The 19233-nt window shown below is 43.9% G+C and overlaps 1 gene segment (V, D, J or C); it reads right to left on the bottom strand.

Annotated features, from left to right (window-relative positions):
• Nucleotides 1–36: 36 nt before the first annotated feature.
• Nucleotides 37–18584, bottom strand: LOC137315724 (Ig heavy chain C region-like). The segment is given in 7 exon segments: nt 37–487; nt 7501–7809; nt 8828–9148; nt 9262–9570; nt 16570–16619; nt 17860–18187; nt 18476–18584. Coding segments are annotated over 7 exon segments (1755 nt in total).
• Between the last annotated feature and the right edge of the window lie 649 nt (nt 18585–19233).

The raw sequence follows: 19233 nt of genomic DNA, 5'->3' as shown, positions 1-19233 counted from the left end.
GACCAACAAAAATAAATCAATTCCCATACATTTGACTCGTTAACAGAAAAAGGGTCTTTATTTGCTTTTAATTGAGGAATGGAAATGTGATAATCTCATTGACAAGAATTCACGGTGTCCATCAGTACAAGGGAAATGTTCACAAAACTCGGTTTACCGCTCGATTTATTAACCGTTCTGCTCATTATCTTCAAGGGAATGGCTTCATGTCCGACCACACAGGAGTAAGAAGCACCGCTGGTCCAATCCTCCGTCTTAATGGATAACATGCTGTACATGAAGAAGGAGCTACTGTCGTTCTCCGCCATCACCTCAGTGTTCTTGTAGCCGCTGGAATTCAGCGTCTTGTTATTAACGGTCCACTTGACAAAGATCTCTCTGGGAGAGAAACCTCTCACTAAGCAGGTGAGGGTCATAGACCGCTGAGCGGAGATTTCTTCTGCTAACGGGAGGAGGACAAACACAGACGGTTCATGTGGATTTGGATCTGCAGAAAAAAATGTTTGGATATTAATAAGTGAGAGGCGATCATAGAGGGAATAAAGCGCAGCTTTAGGTTGTGAAGATTCACTTTGCACTCGGAGATATCGTTCCCTTGCCTAATTTTAAAAACTCTGTTTGTTGCTTTGTGCACGAGTCACTTAAGGTGACATCTCTCCTCTCCTCTCCTCTACGTGCCTTGAGAAGGCCATCGTTTGAGAAATGTAACTGAGTGGCTTGTAGATAATTTGAGAGGACAACTACATCGTCCTGGAGCAAAGCCACATGTGGCGAAGATCGCATAGGGGTGATAGCCTCCCTTCGGATATGGACAGTGAAAGAACAATGGACAAAGAGTTCGGATTTTTAACAGTCAGTTCAGGAACATAGGAACAGAAGGAGGCCATTCAGGCCCTCGAGTCTGTTCCGCCATTCAATTATAACGTGGCTAATCTGTGTCTCAACTGCATTTACCCGCTTGGTTCCATATCTCTCAATACCCTTTATTACAGTATCATAATATGGTACAGCACAGAAGGAGGCCATTCGGCCCAACGTACCTATTCCAGCTCTTTGAAAGTGCTATCCAATTATTCCTATTACCCTGCTCTTTCCCGATAGCTGTCCAATTTTTTCCCTTCAAGTATTAACCAATTCCCTTTTGAAAGTTACTATTGAATCTGCTTCCACCACCCTTTCAGGCAGAACATTCAGATCATTACATCTCGCTGCGTAAAAAATGTTTCCTCATGTCGCCTCTGGCTCTTTTGCCAACCACTTTAAATCTGTGTCCTCTGGTTACCAAACCTTCTGACACTGGAAACAGTTTCTCCTTATTTACCTGATCAAAACCCTTCATGGTTTTGAACACCTCCATAACATCTCCCCTTAACATTCTCTGTTCGAAGGAGAACAATCCCGGCTTCTCCAGTCTCCAAATAACTGAAGTCTCTCATCCCTAGTGCCATTCTAGTAAATCTCGTCTGCACCCTCTCTGAGGCCTTGACATCCTTTCTCAAGTGTGGTGCCCAGAATTGAACACAATACTCCAACTGAAACCTAACCAATGATTTATAAAGATTTAGCATAAATTATTTGCTTCTGTACTCTGTGCCTCTATTACAAAAGCCCAGGATCACATACGGTTTATTAACAACATTCTCAACTTCTCCTGCCACCTTCAAAGATTTCTGTACGTACACTCCAGCTCTCTCTGTTCCTGCACTCCCTTTAAAATTCAACCATTTAGTTAATATAGTGTCTCTTCATTCTTCCTCCCAAAGAATGCACCACTTCATACTTCTCTGCGTTAAATTACATCTGCCATGTCTCTGCACATTTCACCAGTTTGTCTATGTCCTCCTAAAGTTAGTTACTATCCTTCACATTATTTACATTTCCGAGTTTCGTGTCATCAGCAAACTTTGTAATTTTACCCAGTATACCCAAGTTCATGTCATTAATGTATATCAAAAAGAGCAGAGGTCCTTATGCTGATTCCTGGAGAACACCACTCTATACTTCCCTCCAGTCTGAAAAACTACCGTTCAACACTACTCTTTGCTTTCTGTCCCTTAGCGACATAGGAAAGAAATGGGGATGAGTTCCTGCGGTCAGTGTTTCAGGAGCCAGGGAGGAAGTTGAAAAGCAGGACCGCAAAGGTAGTAATCTCTGGATTACTCCCAGTGCCACCCGCTAGTGAGTGCAGAAATAGGAAGATAAGGCAGGTTAATGCGTGGCTACAGACATGGCGCAGGATGGATGGCTTCAGAGTCTTGGGGCAATTGGACCAGTTTTGGGACCGGAGTGCAAGGGTGGTGGAAGCAGATTCAATCGTGGCTTTTATAAAGGAATTGGACAAATACTTTGCTACTGGGCAAGCGTGGGGAAATGCGACTAACTGGATTGCTCTTATAAAGAGCTGGCAAGGGCACGATGGGCCGAATGGCTTCCATCTGAGCTGGAACCATTCTATGATTAGCCAATTTTGTATCCACGCTGCCGCTGTCCCTTTAATCCCGGGGGCTTTAATTTCGCTTACAAGTCTATTATGTGGTACTTTATCAAATGCCTTTTGAAAGTCCATATGCACAACATCAACCACATTACCCTCATTAACCCTTCCCGTTACTTCATCAAAGAGCTCAATCAAGTTATCAAACACGATTTTCCTTTAACAAATCCCTGCTGACTTTCATTTACTAGCCCACAATTTTCCAAGTGCCAATTAATTTTGTCCCGGATTATTCTCTCTGAAAGTTTCCCCACCACCGACATTAGGCTGACTGGTCTGTAACTGTCGGGTTTACCTTTTTGAACAGGGGTGTAACATTTGCAATCCTCCAGTCTTCCGGCACCATCCCCATATCTGAGGAGGATTGGAAATTGTGGTGACAGCCTCCGTAATTTCCACCCTTACTTCCCTCAGTGACCGAGGTTGCATCCCATCTGGACCGGGTGACTTTTCTACTTTGAGTACTGCCAATCTTTTAAGTACCTCGTCTATCTATTTTTATCCTATCCCATATCGCTACTGACTCCTCTTTTACTGTTACAGTGGCAGCATCCTTTTCTCTAGTGAAGGCCAATGCGGTGCATTCATTTAGTACCTCAGCCATGCCCTTTTCCTCCACAAGAAGATCTCTTTTTTTGTCCCTAATCGGTCCCACCCTTCCTTTCACTGCCCTTTTACAATTTACATCTTCATAAAAGACTTTTGGTTTCCCTTTTGTGCTGGCCGCTAATCCATTCTCATATTCTCTTTGCCGCTCTTATTTCCTTTTTAAATCTCCTCTGTACTTTCTGTATTCAACTTAGTCCTAAACTGTATTATGTGCCTTACATTTGTCATAAGCCTCCTTTTTGTGTTTCATTGTAATCTCTATATCTTTAGTCATCAAATGAGCTCGAGCTTTGGATGCCCTTCCTTTCCCCCTCGTGGGACTGGATGTGAACCATTTCCTCCTTGAAGGCCTCCCATTGTTCAATTACTATTTTGCAAACCAATCTTTGATTCCGATCTACCAGGACTAAGATCCCTTTGTAACTCACTGAAATTAGCCCTCCTCCAGTTAAATATTTTCACATTAGATTGTTCCTTGTCCTTTTCCACGACTATTCTAAACCTAATGATATTATGATCACTGTTCCCCAAATGCTCCCCCACTGAATCATGCTTCACTTGCCCCACTTCATTCCAAGAACTAGATCCAGCATTGCTTCCTTCCCCGCTGGGTTGGAAACACATTGTTCAACAAAGTTCTCTTGTACACATTTCAGGAATTCCTTCCCCTCTTTGCCCGATACATTGTTACTGTCCCAACCTATATTGGGATAATGGAAGTCCCCCCATTATCACTAATCTATCGTTCTTGCATCTTTCCGTAATTTGCCTGCAAATTTGTTCCTGTATCTCTTTCCCATTATCTGGTGGCCTATCGTACACAGCCAGTAGTGTAATAGCTCCTCCATTGTTCTTTAAGTTTAACCAAATGGATTTTGTCTTTGACCCCCCCCCCCCTCACCTTCATCATCACTTTCTAGTGCTATAATAGTTTAATTGATCAATACTGCCACTCCTCCTTTCATCCTTCACTATCTTTCCTGAATACCGTGTGGACAGGAATAATAAGTACCCATTCCCCCCAATCTTTGCACCATGTCTCTGCTATTGCCTCTGTATCAGAGTCCCATGTGGCGACTTGAGCCTGCAGCTCACCAACCTTATTTACCACGCTACGTGCATTTACACACATGTACTCCAAGCTCATCTTAGACTGCCTAAATTTCCCCCTGTATGATCCCTTCTATTTCTGAAGTACTCTTTGCTCAAGTGCTATTTCTCCCTCCCAGTCCTCTGTGCACCTTGCTTCTTCTCTATAATGTTTCATCCTGGTGCCCACCCTATTGCCAAATTTGTTTAAACCCTCCCCCATAGCAGTAGTTAACTTCCCAGCTCTGTTGAGGTGCAACCCCTCCATCTTGAACAGATCCCTCCTGCCCCGCAACTGCTCCGAATGTCCCAGGTATCGGAAACTCACCTGCTGCTACATTTCTCCAGGCGTTAGCCTGTCTTATTCGGCTATTCCTGTTCCCGCTTTTCCCCCATATCACTTGATCCCCTTAACATTAACAAATATATCTATCTCCTTCTTGAATACATCTAATGACTTGGCCTCCACTGCCTTCTGTGGTAGAGAATTCCACAGGTTCACCACCCTCTGAGTGAAGAGATTTCTCCTCATCTCGGTTCTAAATGGCATATCCCGTATCCTGATACTGGGACACCTGGTTCTGGACTCCCCAGCCAGCGGGAACATCCTCCCTGCATCTAGCCTGTCTAGTCCTGTTAGAATTTTATATGTTTCGATGAGATCACCTCTCATTCTTCTAAACTCTCGTGAATATAGGTCTAGTCGTCCCAATCCCTCCTCATACGTCAGTCCTGCCATCCCAGGAATCAGTCTGGTAAGCCTTCGTTGCACTCCCTCCATGGCAATGACATCCTTCCTCAAATAAGGAGACCAAAACTTCAGACAGTGCTCCAGATTTGGTCTCAGCAAGGCTCTGTATAACTGCAGTAAGACATCCCTGCTCCAGTACTCAAATCCTCTTGCAATGAAGGCCAACATACCATTCGCCTTCCTAACTGCTTGTTGCTTTCAGCGACTGGTGTACAAGGACTCCCAGGTCTCGTTGCACCTCCCCTTTTCCCAAACTGTCACCATTCAGATAATAATCTGCCTTTCTGTTTTTACAACCAAAGTGGATAACCTCACATTTCTCCACGTTATACTGCATCCGCCATGTTCTTGCCCACTCACCCAACTTGTCTAAATCACTCTTTGCATCCTCCTTACAGCTCTCATTCCACCCCAGCTTTGTATCGTCTGCAAACTTGGAAATGTTACATTTAGTTCCCTCATCCAAATCATTGATATATATTGTGAATAGCTGGGGCCCAAGCACTGTTCCCTGCGATACCTCACTAGTCACTGCCTGGCACCCGGAAAAAGACACCTTAATTCCTCCTCTCTGTTTCCTGTCTGTCAAACAATTCTCAATCCATGCCAATATATTCCCCCCAATCCCATGTGCTTTAATTTTGCACACTAACCTCTTGTGTGGGACCCTATCAAAAGCCTTCTGAAATTCCAAATACACCACATCTACTGGTTCTCCCTTATGTAATCTGCTAGTTACATCCTCAAAAAACTCCAGTAGATTTGTTAAGCATGATTTCCCTTTCATAAACCCATGCTGACTTTGTCCAATCCCGTTAATGACTTCCAAGTGTTCTGTTATCACATCTTTCATAAAGACGATAGCATTTTCCCCACTATTGATGTTGGGCTAACTGGTCTGTAATTACCTGTTTTTTCTCTCCCTCCTGTTTGAAATAGTGGGGTTACATTTGCCACCCTCCAGCTGTAGGAACTGTTCCAGAGTCCATAGAATTTTGGAAGATGATCACCAATGCATCCACTATTTCCAGGGCCACTTCCTTTAGTACTCTGGGATGTAGATTATCAGGCCCTGGGGATTTGTCAGCCTTTAGCCCAAATGATTTCGGAAGCACAATTTTTTTTTAACAATAATTCCCCCAGAGTCCAAAAATCTGTCTATCTCACCCTTGAATATATTCAACGACTCAGCATCCACATCCCTATGGGGTAGAGAATTCCACAGATTCACAACCCTCTGAGTGAAGAAATTCCTCCTCACCTCAGTCTTAAATGGTCGACCCCTTATCCTGAGACTAAGCCACTTAGTTCCAGCCAGAGGAAACAACCTCTCAGCATCTACCCTGTCAAGCCCCCTTAGAATCTTGTATGTTTCAATGAGATCACCTCTCATTCTTCTAAACTCCAGAGAGTACAGGGCCATTATACTCAATCTCTCCTCATCGGACAACCCTCTCATCCCAGGAATCAATCGAGTGAACCTTCTTTGCACTGCATCTAAGGCAAGTGTATCCTTCCTCAGATAAGGAGACCGAAACTGCACGCAATACTCCAGGTGAGGTCTCAACAAAGCCCTGTACAATTTCAGTAAGACTATTGAACCCCCTATAACAACTGCATGTCTTTCGCTCGCTGTTCAGCCGAGTCTCCCGTGGTGCAGTGGATTTGCTCCGGATTGCACGTAATCCAGCAACAAACTATTAATCTCAGTTTTGAAATTTCCAATTGACCTCCAGCCTCACCAGCTTTTTGGGAGAGAGAGTTCCAGATTCCCACTGCCGTTTGTGTGAAGAAATGTTCCCTCGCATCACCCCTGAACGACCTAGCGCTAATATTAAGGTTATGGCCCCTTGTTCTGGACTCCCTCAGTTTCTCCGGTGTCAGCCAGCGAATTTACAGGATTATTGAGTTCAATTTCGCTACTTGCCGTGGTGGGGGTAAAAGAGTTTCCTCCAATCCAGGCTCTGCAGAGGGGATCGAGTGATTGAGAAAAGCGTTTCGTTTGGAATAAAAGAGTTTCCTTTCCATTTTGTCCAATTACCAACTTTATTGTTTATTCATTCCCGGGATGTGGGCGCCTCTCGTGAGGTCGGCTTTTATTGCCCATCCATAGTTGTCGTTGAGAAAGTGATGGTGAGCTTTCTGCTTGGCCCGCTACAGTCCGTAAAGTGAAGGTACTCCCACAGTGCTGTTAGGAGGGAGTTCCAGAAATTTGAATGGGAAAATGAAGGAATAGCGATATATGCCCAAATCGGGATGAGTTGTGATTTTAAGGAGAACTTGGAGGCGATGGTGTTCCCATGCACCTGTTGGTCGGGGTCGCGGATTTGGGAGGTGCTGCCAAAGAAGCCTGCACGAGTTGCTGCAGTGCATCCTGTAGATGGTACACACTGCAACCACAGTGCGCCGGTGGTGGAGGGAATGGATGTTTAAGGTGGTGGATGGACTAAACTATATCATGGGGATAGACTATGCATATATTTAATGAATAGAAGTCATGTACACGCACTGAGAAGATTCACAATGTGGCACTTGTTGCTGCAACGTCACTGCTCACCTCGTTCCTTGTGTATGGACGCTCTTTTAGGAGTTGGAAGATCCTGATGGCTCACCACGCAATAGAACGTATCCCCACTCAGCCACGCTTGTGTCGAGATGTCTACTTTGCTGATCAGGCTGTCGGAGCCCTCGCCAGGTTGGACGGCAATCTCTGATTTTAAAGGCTGCTGTTCTCTGGTCCAGGACACGTTGACCCCATTCGGAGCATCAGACACGACACAGGTCAAAGTCACCGTCGCCTCCAGTAAAACCTGTTCTTGTGATGGTGGCAGAATTGTGACTTCTGGTTCACCGGGTGGAGGACAATCTGTGAGAGGAAAATAAATGTGAACCGATCTATTCTCTGGAGAATTGTGAAGCGAACGTTCAGCCTTTGTTTGATTAAAGACAAGGAAAGTCATTTTTACTTTGGGCGATATGGACTCAGCCTCCCATTATACAGTGCGCCTGATTTTCCGTGCCACTAATCAGGAATGTGACCATTGGTGACTCCCCCATTCCCTGGAACAGTTGTGTTGAAGCACAGCTCTGATGCTCTACTTGCGCACCGCCTGATTTCGGCTCACTGAGAACAAAACTGGGACCAGGATCGCAGACTGATCCGATGACATGTCCGCAGAGGAATCCCTTCTGGGGCGGGGCTCTGGAACGTCTGCAGTGCTCACTGAACTGTAACAGAGGCAGAGAGAGTCAGGCCTTCCAGGAGAAGGAAGCAAGTAACTAGATACTCGGTAAAGAAAGAAAGAACTTGCATTTATCCAGCGCTTTTCATCACCTCAGGACGTCCCAGAGCGCTTTACAGACAAAAAACTACTTTTGACGTGTGGTCACTGTTGAAATGTTGGAAACTCAGCTATCAATTTGCTCACAGCAAGCTCCCACCAACAGCAATGTGATAATGACCGGGTAATCTCTTTTAGTGATGTTGGTTGAGGGATAAATATTGGCCAGGACACAGGGGAGAACTCCATTGCTTGTCTTCTAGATATTGCTGTGTGATCTTTTCCTTTCACCTGAGAGGGCAGATCGGGGCCTCGGTTTAACGTCTCAACAAGATGGCACCTCCCATAGTGCAGCGCTCCATCAGTCCTGACTGGGAGTGTCAGCCTCGATTTTATGCTCAAGTCTCTGGAGTAGGATTGAACCCACGACCTTCTGACTCAGAGATGATCAATAACATCAATGATATGTTCCTAATAATTGGTGAAATAAGTTATCAGTCCCCCCACACACCCTCACCCCCACCCCACGGAACACTGACTGTAAATTTCGGTAGAATTTGGCACTTCGATGCATCTGGCCTCAGCTCCCGGTTTGCCTCTTACCATTAGAACTCGTGATATTTTTGCTCTGGATGCTCTTGCTCGCTTTGTGAGTGACGGAGCAGGTGTATACCGCACCGTTGAACCATTCCCTGGAGGTGATTTCCAGCCGACTACTGACGCTGAAGTTGCCGTTCTCTTCACATGGAGGAGAGGTGACGAACCCGGACTTCACGGGCAATCCGCCCTTCAGCCACTGCACGTCGATGGGTTTTGGTCGGAATCCGGATATTAAACACACGGCCGTTACATGTTTGCTGGATAAGATTTCCTGAGGTGAACTTTGCGTGAGGATAACAGTTGGAGGGACCGCAGGCAATCTTTCTATGGGAATTCAAGGAAACAAAGGAGATTTCACCATTTCAAAATTAAATAATTCTGTATTGGAAAATTCTGTTTTCTTTTCACATCTTGGTCGCCATCGAGCTCACACTAACCTGGAATGGACAGCTTCACTGTCTCCCAGGCAGATCCGCTGTGCCGAACAACGCAGTAGACTTTGCTGCTCTCCATCTCTGACTCGGGGATCGTTAACTGGCTGCTCAGGGTGTAGGTTCCCTTCTTGTTGAACACTGACGGGTAGGTCATGAATCCACTAGTGATGCTTTGGTCATTTTTGGTCCAGGAAAGGATGGCTTTTTCGGGGGAATAGTTCATCGCCAAGCACCCGACCGTCACCAAACCTTCAGTATTGGGTTCTCCACAGGACGATAGCAGGGCGAAGAGTGTCGGAGCAGACGGTTCAGCTGTGAAAGAGGAACAAATTGAACACAAAAGTGAAAGTCCGCCATCACATTTACATGAAACGCCCGCATGTTTTGAATATCCGCCAGAATCTGCACCAATTGCATCATTTGAGGATCACAAACAACAATGAAAAGTGAGCCTCTGCTGATTGTGAGGCCTGACTTGAAATGGGCTCACCGAACCCCAGTCTGGTGCATCCGAAAGTCCGGCGACAGGAAAGTCCATTCGGCCCATCAAGCTCCATCCACCCAGACTCAGTACAAGGAAATTGTATCATTGACTTCGCCCAACTCCTTGTCGCCACTCCAATAACGAGCACATATTCTCTCCCCTACCTGTTCTCAAATAAAGTTCAGGCAAAAATATTAATATCACTGGTCTGGAAATTCCCCCAGGCTACTCCCTGTAAACAGAGTTTCCACTCTACTTCCCACGAAGTCTCGCAGGCGGAGCGGGAGCAGCTCTGACGAATTTCTCGGCATGTAAGTCTGAATATCCATCGAGGCCAAGAGGGGGCTAGATAAAAAATCAGGCGTATACGTTTAGAGGAACTGTTAGCAGCAGGGATGGAAAGTTGGTTGATGGACAGGAAACACAGAGAAACGGTTAACGTGTCCTTCAGATTGGAGAACGGCTGGAAAGTGAAGTCCTCCTGGTGTCAGTATTCGGGGCACTTCTGTTTACCTACATTCCATGGTTTATACTTGGCGACAGGGAATAGAATCTCGAAAGTTGCTAACGACAAAAAAGTACATGATTTGGCAAGCAGCGAGGAGGAATGTAAAAATCTTCATGAAGACAGAGGCAGGATAGGAGAATGGGCGGGCATGTGGCAGATATAATTTAGTAAGTGTGCAGAATGTGGGACTGTAAACTCAGGGATATGAAACTAAGTGTTCGGATATGCAAACAGACCTAAAGTGCAAATATATGATTCTTAAAAATGCGATTGTACACCAACAACATCTTGCATTTCTATCGCGCCTTTAACGTAGTAAAACGTTCCAAGTCGCTTCATAGGAGCGATTATCAAACAAAATTTGATACTGAGGCCCATAAGGAGATATTAGGACAGGTGAACAAAAGCTTGGTCAAAGAGGTAGGTTTTAAGGAGCATCTTGAAGGGGAGGGAGAGGTAGAGAGGCGGAGAGGTTTAGGGAGGGGATTACAGAGTTTCGGGCCAAGACAGCTAAAGGCACAGCCACCAATGGTGGTGCGATTAATATCGGGGATGAGCAAGAGGCCGGAATTGGAGGAGAACAGAGACCTCGGAAGGCTGTCCGGCTGGACGAGGTTACAGAGATGGGGAGGGGTGAGGCCATGGAGGGATTTGAAAACAAGAATGAGAAATTTAAAATCGAGGCGTTCCCGGACCGACAGCCAATGGACGTCAGCGATCAAAGGGGTGATGGGTGAACGGAACTTGGTGCGAGTTAGGATACGGGGCAGCAGAGTTTTGGATCAGCCCAAGTTTATGGAGGGCGGAAGATGGGAGGCCGGCCACGAGAGCATTGGAATAATCAAGTCTAGAGGTAATAAAGGCATGGATGAGGGTTTCAGCAGCAGATGTGCTGAGGCAGGGGTGGAGATGGGTGATGTTACGGAGGAGGAATTCGGCGGTCTTGATGATGGAGAGGATTTGTGGTTGGAAGCTCAATTCAGGGTCAAATAGGACGCCGAGTTTGTGAACGGCCTGGTTCAGCCTCAGAGAGTGGCCAGGGAGAGGAATGGAGTCGGTGGCCTCGGGAACGGAGTTAGTGGCGAGGACCAAAGACAACGACTTCTGTCCTCCCAATATTTGGTTGGAGGACATTTTTGCTCATGCAGCACTGGATGTCGGACAAGCATTGTGACAAATCATAGAGAGTGGAGGGTTGAGGGAGGTGGTGGTGAGGTCGAGCTGGGTGTCGTTAGCGTACATGTGGGATCTGACGTCGTGTTTTCGTTTGATGTCGCTGAGAGGCAGCATGTAGATTAGAAATAGGAGGGGGCCAAAGATAGATCCTTGGGGGACTCCAGAGTTAACGGTGCGGGTGCGGGAAGAGAAACCATTGCAGGTGATTCTCTGGCTACCACTGGGTAGATAAGAATGGAACCAGGCGAGCACAGTCCCGCCCAGCTGGACGACGGAGAAGAGGCTTTGGAAGAGGATGATGTTGTTAATCGTATCAAAGGCTGCAGACAGATCGAGAAGGATGAGGAGAGATAGCATAAGATAAGAGCTTATGGTGTTGGGGGTTATATAATGGCATGGATAGAGGATTGACTAACTAACAGAAAACAAAAAGTCGGAATAAAAGGGTCATTTTCAAAATGGCAATCTGTAACTAGTGGGGTGCCGCAGGGCTCAGTGCTGGGGCCTCAACTATTTACAATATATATCAATGACTTGGATGAAGGAACAGAGTGTCTTGTGGCCAAATTTGCTGATGATACAAAGGTAGATGAAAAGCAAGTTGTGATGAGGACACAAAGTGTTTGCAAAGGGATATTGACAGGTTAAGCTTTTGGGCAAAAATTTGGCAGATGGAATTTAATGTGGAAACATGTGAAGTCATCCACTTTGGGAGGAAAAATAAGAAAGCAAAATATTATTTCAATGGAGAAATACTACAAAATGTTGCGGTACAGAGGGATCTGGGTGTCCTCGTACATGAAACACAAAAAGTCAACATACAGGTGCAGCAGGTAATCCGGAAGGCAAACGGAATATTGGCCTTTATTTCCAGGGGGTCGAGTATAAAAGCAGGGAAGCCATGCCACAACTGTACTGGATGCTGGTGAGACCATACCTGGAGTACTGCGTACAGTTCTGGTGCCGTTATTTAAGGAAGGACAGACGTGCATAGGAGGCAGTTCGGAGAAGGTTCACTCGGATGATTCCGGGTATGAAAAGTTTGTCTTACGAGGAAAGATTGAACAGGTTGGGTCTGTTCTCATTGGAGTTTAGAAGAATGAGAGGAGATCATATTGAAACGTACAAGATTCTGAGGGGACTCGATAGGGGAATCTAAAACTAGGGGCCATAGTCTCAGAATAAGGGGGTCGCCCGTTTCAGATGGATATTAGCAGGAATTTCTTCTCCCAGAGGGTTGTGAATCTTTGGAATTCTTTACCCAAAAAAGCTGTGGAGGCCGCGTCATTGAATACATTCAAGGCTGAGTTAGACACATTTTTGATCAGCAAGCGAATCAAAGGATATGGGGAAAGGGCGGGAAAGTGGAGTTGAGGTAAAAATCAGATCAGTCATGATCTCATTAAATGGCAGAGCAGGGTCGAGGGGCCGAATGGCCTACTCCTGCTCCTATCTCTTATGGTCTCTTACGGGAGGTGAGAACAAGTTCAAGAACTTTGGAGCGGAAAGGGAGGTTGGAGATGGGGCGGTTTATTCAAGGGCAGAAGGGTCAAGTGTGGGTTGTTTCAGTACGGGGGTGATGACGGCAGATTTGAAGGGGAGGGGTTCAGTACCTGAGGAGATGGAACCGTTAACAATATCAGCTAACATGTATCGTTAACAATATCAGCTAACATTGGGGCCAGGAAGGGAAATTTGGTGGTCAACAGTTTGTTGGGAATAGGGTCGAGGGAGCAGGAGGTGGGTCTCATGGACAGGATGACAAGTGGGATATTTAAATCCATCTTTGGCAGTAGCGCAAAATCGACGATAACGAATTGCAGCCCATTTTACAATCCACCAAACTTTCATTTCTATTTAAGTGAAAAGGAATTTGTTCATTGTGGGTGTGATATCGGGGCAGCAATTCACCTTGGGCAGTGGGGCAAAGGGGGCGGTATCGAATCGGCCGCATGTTTGTCGCCCCGCCTGATATTCACTCCCATTGAAGTATAATGGGAGGCGAGTGCAATACCGCCAGTTGTGAGCTACCGCCCATTGGGTATCAATTCATCATGTCTGTGGGGCAAAACTGGCGACAGCCAATCGGTGACCCGTTTTGAACTGCCTTAAATGGAAATGAAACTCGGGCAGGGGGAAAACGAGCTGCCGATTGGCTGTCGTTGATTTTGCATTTCTCTCTCATGGTCTAAAGAACGGTGTATGGAGAAATAATGTCACCTCTTAATGTGAACCCTTTCTCTCTCATGGTCGAAAGAACGGTGGAGAGAAATAATGTCACCTCTTAATGTGAACCCTTTCTCTCTCATGATGCACCGAGCAACTTCTCCCATTTGCTTTCTTGCTGTAATCAAATATTGGGCCAAGTTTCGCGGTAATTACTGTTTACTCCTAATGTCCCGTCACTTCAAGATACATAAATAATAATAATATCAACAACAATAATAAAAGCAATACTAATAATGTGGTAGTAATAATATTATTATTAACAGCAAGAATAATAACGTTTAATAATGTCAGCCAAGAAACGCCTTGTAAATGCGGGTAGGACCTTTGGATCAGAACTGTTCCCTGTCCTATTCTCCCGCCGCCCTCAACACATCCGAGTCTGGGGTCTCTGTATTCTTTGTTTACCGCCTGGCTCGGGTCTCAATTCACGAAGACAGATGAGCTGCGTAACCTCTATTTGCTAAACTAGCGCTCTTCCTTTTCTTAAATTTTTGTCTTCGCTGGCTGGACATTAAGGATAATCTGAGCGTCGCGCTGAACAACAATCTGCGGTGGGGGGAGGGGGGAGGGAAATCTGATCGGGAAAACTAGACGTCCCTCACAGAATCCACCTGAACTTCCTCCTATTTAAACTAATGGAAGTAAAATCGGGAGAGTTTTGTAGCAGGGATGCAATCCTCCCCACTCAAATTTCCTCTCTGTGCACAGAGCAGGGATTGTTTAACGCGGGGGCGGTAATCTACATCTTCACACTTTAACTTCGAAATGTGGAATTCAGTATAATTCAAGTTTAATTGAAACTACACAAGGATCCGTGTAAAACAGAACAGCGCTTCGTTTAATTATCAGAGACCCTGAATATAACGGAGCAAATGGAGAAACGAGCCTTTGGTTCGAACTTCCAACTTCGGCGGGAGCGCAATACAGGGAAAACCAGGCGTTGTGTAATTCGGAGAGCCCATCCGCTACCGCCCGTTTTCCGCACCGCACAAGTTGAATTTTACCTCCAGAGTGCTGATAATAAATTAATGTTGATATTAACGTCATTTTAGTTAAACAATTCTGTTTGAAGTTTAAAATTGTTTCGAGTTTCCTTCCAGCCTTAACAGGTCTGTAGTTTTTAAAATTTAATTAACTAATGTAATTTAATTTAACGAAGATCATTTCAACAGTTCTGCTTGATTTCCAGCAATATCCGCATCGCTGCCTCCAACCTTATAATTTCCTCCACTCTGCCTAGTTTATTTCTTGTCTATTTCCAACCTTGTGAAGTCTGAAAGTTCTTTGATTAAAATATATTGGTGGTAATTTTGACTTGGTGGGACAGTGTAAAACTGGTGATTCACGTCATTGGAAATAAAAGCCGGGAGAGATGCTAAACGGACTGTCGACTCCCCAGCACCCGTTTCGCACTGTCGCCAAAGTCAAAATTACCCCCATTCATTTTAAAAATTCTGTTTGGCTTCTATACCAGTTTATCTCTTTCTGCTTATGATTTTCTACACATCTTTAGTAAAGCCTGTCTCACTACCTAAAAGAGATAATATACAAAGAGCCAACATTTTTGGACAGTTTACTGACAATAAAACTTCCTCCATTGAAGAGTAAGTACTTAATAAACCAATGGTATTTTAAATTGAAATCTATCCAGCCACAGGCTCCACTTTCTTCATTAATTAAATATAATATATAAAATCATCAAGACCAAACCAGGATACAGCAACTAATTAAAATCTGCAGTGAGACCTTATGGAGCTCAATCACAACTGAATAAGAAAGGCGGTGATTTGTTAAATTCATTGTAACATAATAGATTGATTTTTCTGCCATCTCTGATATTTTCTCCTGACGGTGCTGTGTATGGTATAATTTTGGAAGGCGGTTTGTGTTTAATTGATTATATTGTAAGTTAATATTGATATTAACTGATGCTGTATTAAATTATAATAAAATCCAATATTCATTTTAAACCTGCTTCTGCCCGGAACCTTGTGCATTGTGGAAATGTTAACAAAATTTTCGTGACAGATATTCAATGTCAACGAATCGAATATTATACTAATAGATTAATACATTAGTTTTATGTAAATAAAGGCACAGAAATGAGTCTTAAATTATGCAGCGAGTTGTAATGCAGTGAAAGGGCGGTGGAAGCAGATTTAAAAGTAACTTTCAAAAGGGAATTGGATAAATACTTGAAGGGGAAAAACAGGACTACGAGGAAAGAGCAGGGGAATGGGACTGATTGAATAGCTTTTTCAAAGAGCTGGCAGAGACACGATGGGCCGAATGGCCTCCTCCTGTGCTGTAACCACTATGATACTATGATGCATCGAGCTTCTAATAATTTTATGCTCTGACTCTACACAATTAGAATCTCTTTAGTTTTCTGAGCTCATTGAAACAATATAGACTCTGCGGATTTTCACAGTGTCTTTCACATGATGGAGCCAGAAGTGGATTTTTAAGCAGCTTTCTATACGGCCGAGCGAGTACTCTACACTCATAAAGAATTTCAGTATATCCTGAAAGGAGCCCGATGTACATGATCTCGTACTGAGCCCAAAGCATTCGGGAAGACATTATAACCGAGAACTGCATTAGCCAGATGTGATCAAATTAAACATTGCAGAAACAAAAATAAACACAGTTCAGCATCAGGTTTCTCGTTTCCAATAACCCATACGAGCAGATAAACAAGATCCCACAATAATCAAGGAGAAATGCAGGAGTGAAATAGCTGCTTTGATCTATAAAATCTCAGATGCACAATCAAAAGTTACACACCAATAAATCGAAGGAAACAGTACCAACTTCACAGGATCGTGGAAATAATTAACTATTAAAAGCAAACGAAATATAAGATTAAACATACAAATTAAACACTGCTACTAAATGAGTGCATGTTTCTTACCTGCAGTCACCGTCACCATGGTCCCTTGTCCCCAGTAGTCCAAGTAATCACTGTGTTACATTCATTCACCTGGGTCACACAATAAGGGGCTCTGCATACGGTATAGAAAACAGTCGACATTATTTTAAGATTTGACATTCCAGAGGCAAGGTAATGTTACGATAGATTTATGTGATATTAAAAATCATTATATACAGCAACAAATGGTCACATTTGATTGTTTATAAATTACTTTGATGTTTGCTATGTCATACATTATTTGATGAACATTTTTCCAAATCGCCAACAATTTCGTGAATAATTCTTATAGTTGATCTGCCTAATCCTCGCCAGGACTGCAATGCGAGATAGCAATACATGAATATTCCTTTAATACATTCGCAGTTATATTCCAACCGGAGCACTGCCTCAGTTTCACCACATGAATGTTGAAAGGGTTTTTGTATTGACAGTTAATGCTGTGCCACCCAGGTATACACCATGATACACACCGTGTCAAATACTGCTGCTAACATATAGCTTTGGTATGTAGATCTAAATTCCAAACAGCTTACAAAAAACTCGACTCAGATTCACCAGTGGATGCATTAATGTGATGCTTGTATCAGTATAACTTGTTATATGTTTATAAAAAGCCACGTTTTACTGTTAAGACACACAACCAGTCTTTGCATGGAATTTAAATTCGTCACTTCAATGTACCCTTTATATCTGGTTTTATAAACTTGGAGATATTTCTGACAGTGATATATATGGAATGACACTAATGTTGCTGTTCATGATGGTTTTGTGATCACAGATTTCAGCAGGATCCCGCTCAGTGTTACTGTATAACGAGATGTCGATATGAAGCACTGTGGATCCACTGTATTATCACAATGACACACGCCAGCACAAATACTGCACTCGCTCTCTGTTCAGCACTGTCTGTCAAAATTCACTTTCAAAAAACCCTTATTGGGACTGCAACCGGACTAGAAATTCACTCAGGGTGAGAGAAAGAGAGCACATCTGTGCACATCAGCGACCAGTGGTGGAATATATTGAAACAAGTATTAACTTCAAATTTCCATTCCTCACACATAGAAGTGCTGGACATACAGCAGAGTCCCTTCTCCTCATTATTACAACAACAGTTCATATTTTATATCAGTTAACTGTCCTTAAACAAGATGCTTTGGTAAGAAATACCGTCTATTTGAAAGTACTACTATTAACATTGCACTTTATTTAATTACTAACCGTCAGGTTATAGTTGGAACGGTTGGATTTCTCCTCCTGTTTTTGTACAGGTCCAGCCCCGGACTCCCTCCCCGTGGGTCTCTTGCACAGTAATACATGGCGGTGTCTTCGGTCTTCAAATTAGTCATTTTCAGATAAAAGGTCGTGCTGTCTTTGGAAGGGGTGAATCGATCTTGAACTCCGGGTGCGTAATAATTAGCTGAGGGCTTCCAATAGCTCAGTAACCACTCCAGCCCTTTCCCTGGAACTTGCTTAACCCAAGCCATGTAATTGCTGTTGACATTGAACCCAGTCACCGAACAGGACAGTGTTTGAGTCTCCGTGGGCTTTGCGGTAACGGAATCCGATTGAGTCAGCACGATGTTGCATTGGACATCTGAGAGTGGGGGAAAAAGATCGGATGTCAATTAAAACAGGCAAAATTAAAGATAGTCATAAAAGTAAAACAGAATATTTAAAAGCGAGTGCTGGGTTAATCATCCCTCTTCTCGTTCTTTTTATACAATATCTTGAAGGAATTATTGAAGGTTTAATTTTGTTGTCATGCTGGAGAACTGATAAATCGATTCTTTCCTGATGTATTTGCAATTTCGCTGAGATAATCTTCACATTACAATCAGAGGAATTTCCCCCACCCAGAGCTGAAAAGGGAAAGAATACTCACAGGTAAAGTAAGACAGAAGTAAACAGAGGTAGAAGCCAAGCGCCATCGTCTGGTTTCTTGATCAAACTCTCTGCTCCCCACAACAGCCTCCTGATTGCTGACCTGAAGACGAGCGCTCCACTATTTAAACGGCCTGGAGCTCCGTGAGCTGAAGTCCGGGGCTGGAAATCACCCGCCTCCTTCAGCAGTCGTTTGGCTCCTCCTCTCTTTTCCTTTCTCAGCTCAAATGTCTGATTTTCGATCAACAAAAAATTAGCACCAATAATCCATTTTCTGTGCTCACCTCTCAAAATTACTTTTGCTTTGTATTGGCTAATTATCGATCTGGATAATACAGTTAATCCAAAACAAATTTAGTTTAAAAGATAGTATAAGGAGTCTGATTCTTCCCACATTTTTATTCCCTGTACAGTTGGTCTCACTGAATAGAATGCAAAAGGAGAGAGGAAGTAATTATTATTGTACCATTTCTATAGGATGTTTAACAAACTTTGGGAAACTATTGCATTTATTTTCAGGTCTCAGATATCGTTTCTATGCAGTTCTTTACTTAATGTGAGCTCTCCCCATCACTCGGGCCCCTGATACTAACTTTACTATCGGTAGTGGGGTAAAGTTACTGATATTGAACGATTGTAAATTGTGAAGCAATCCACCTGTCTGTGCAGGAGACGACACAGTTTCTCCAAAACTGTCTCCCTCAGAATTAAATTCTCAAACGCCTTGATTTCTAATGAGAATTACCATATTGCACATTG

Source organism: Heptranchias perlo, unplaced genomic scaffold, assembly GCF_035084215.1.
Source record: "Heptranchias perlo isolate sHepPer1 unplaced genomic scaffold, sHepPer1.hap1 HAP1_SCAFFOLD_56, whole genome shotgun sequence".
In the NCBI taxonomy this organism is placed as follows: Eukaryota; Metazoa; Chordata; class Chondrichthyes; order Hexanchiformes; family Hexanchidae; genus Heptranchias; species Heptranchias perlo.
Note: the sequence above shows the minus strand (reverse complement) of the source record. Positions and strands in the feature narration are given on the sequence as shown.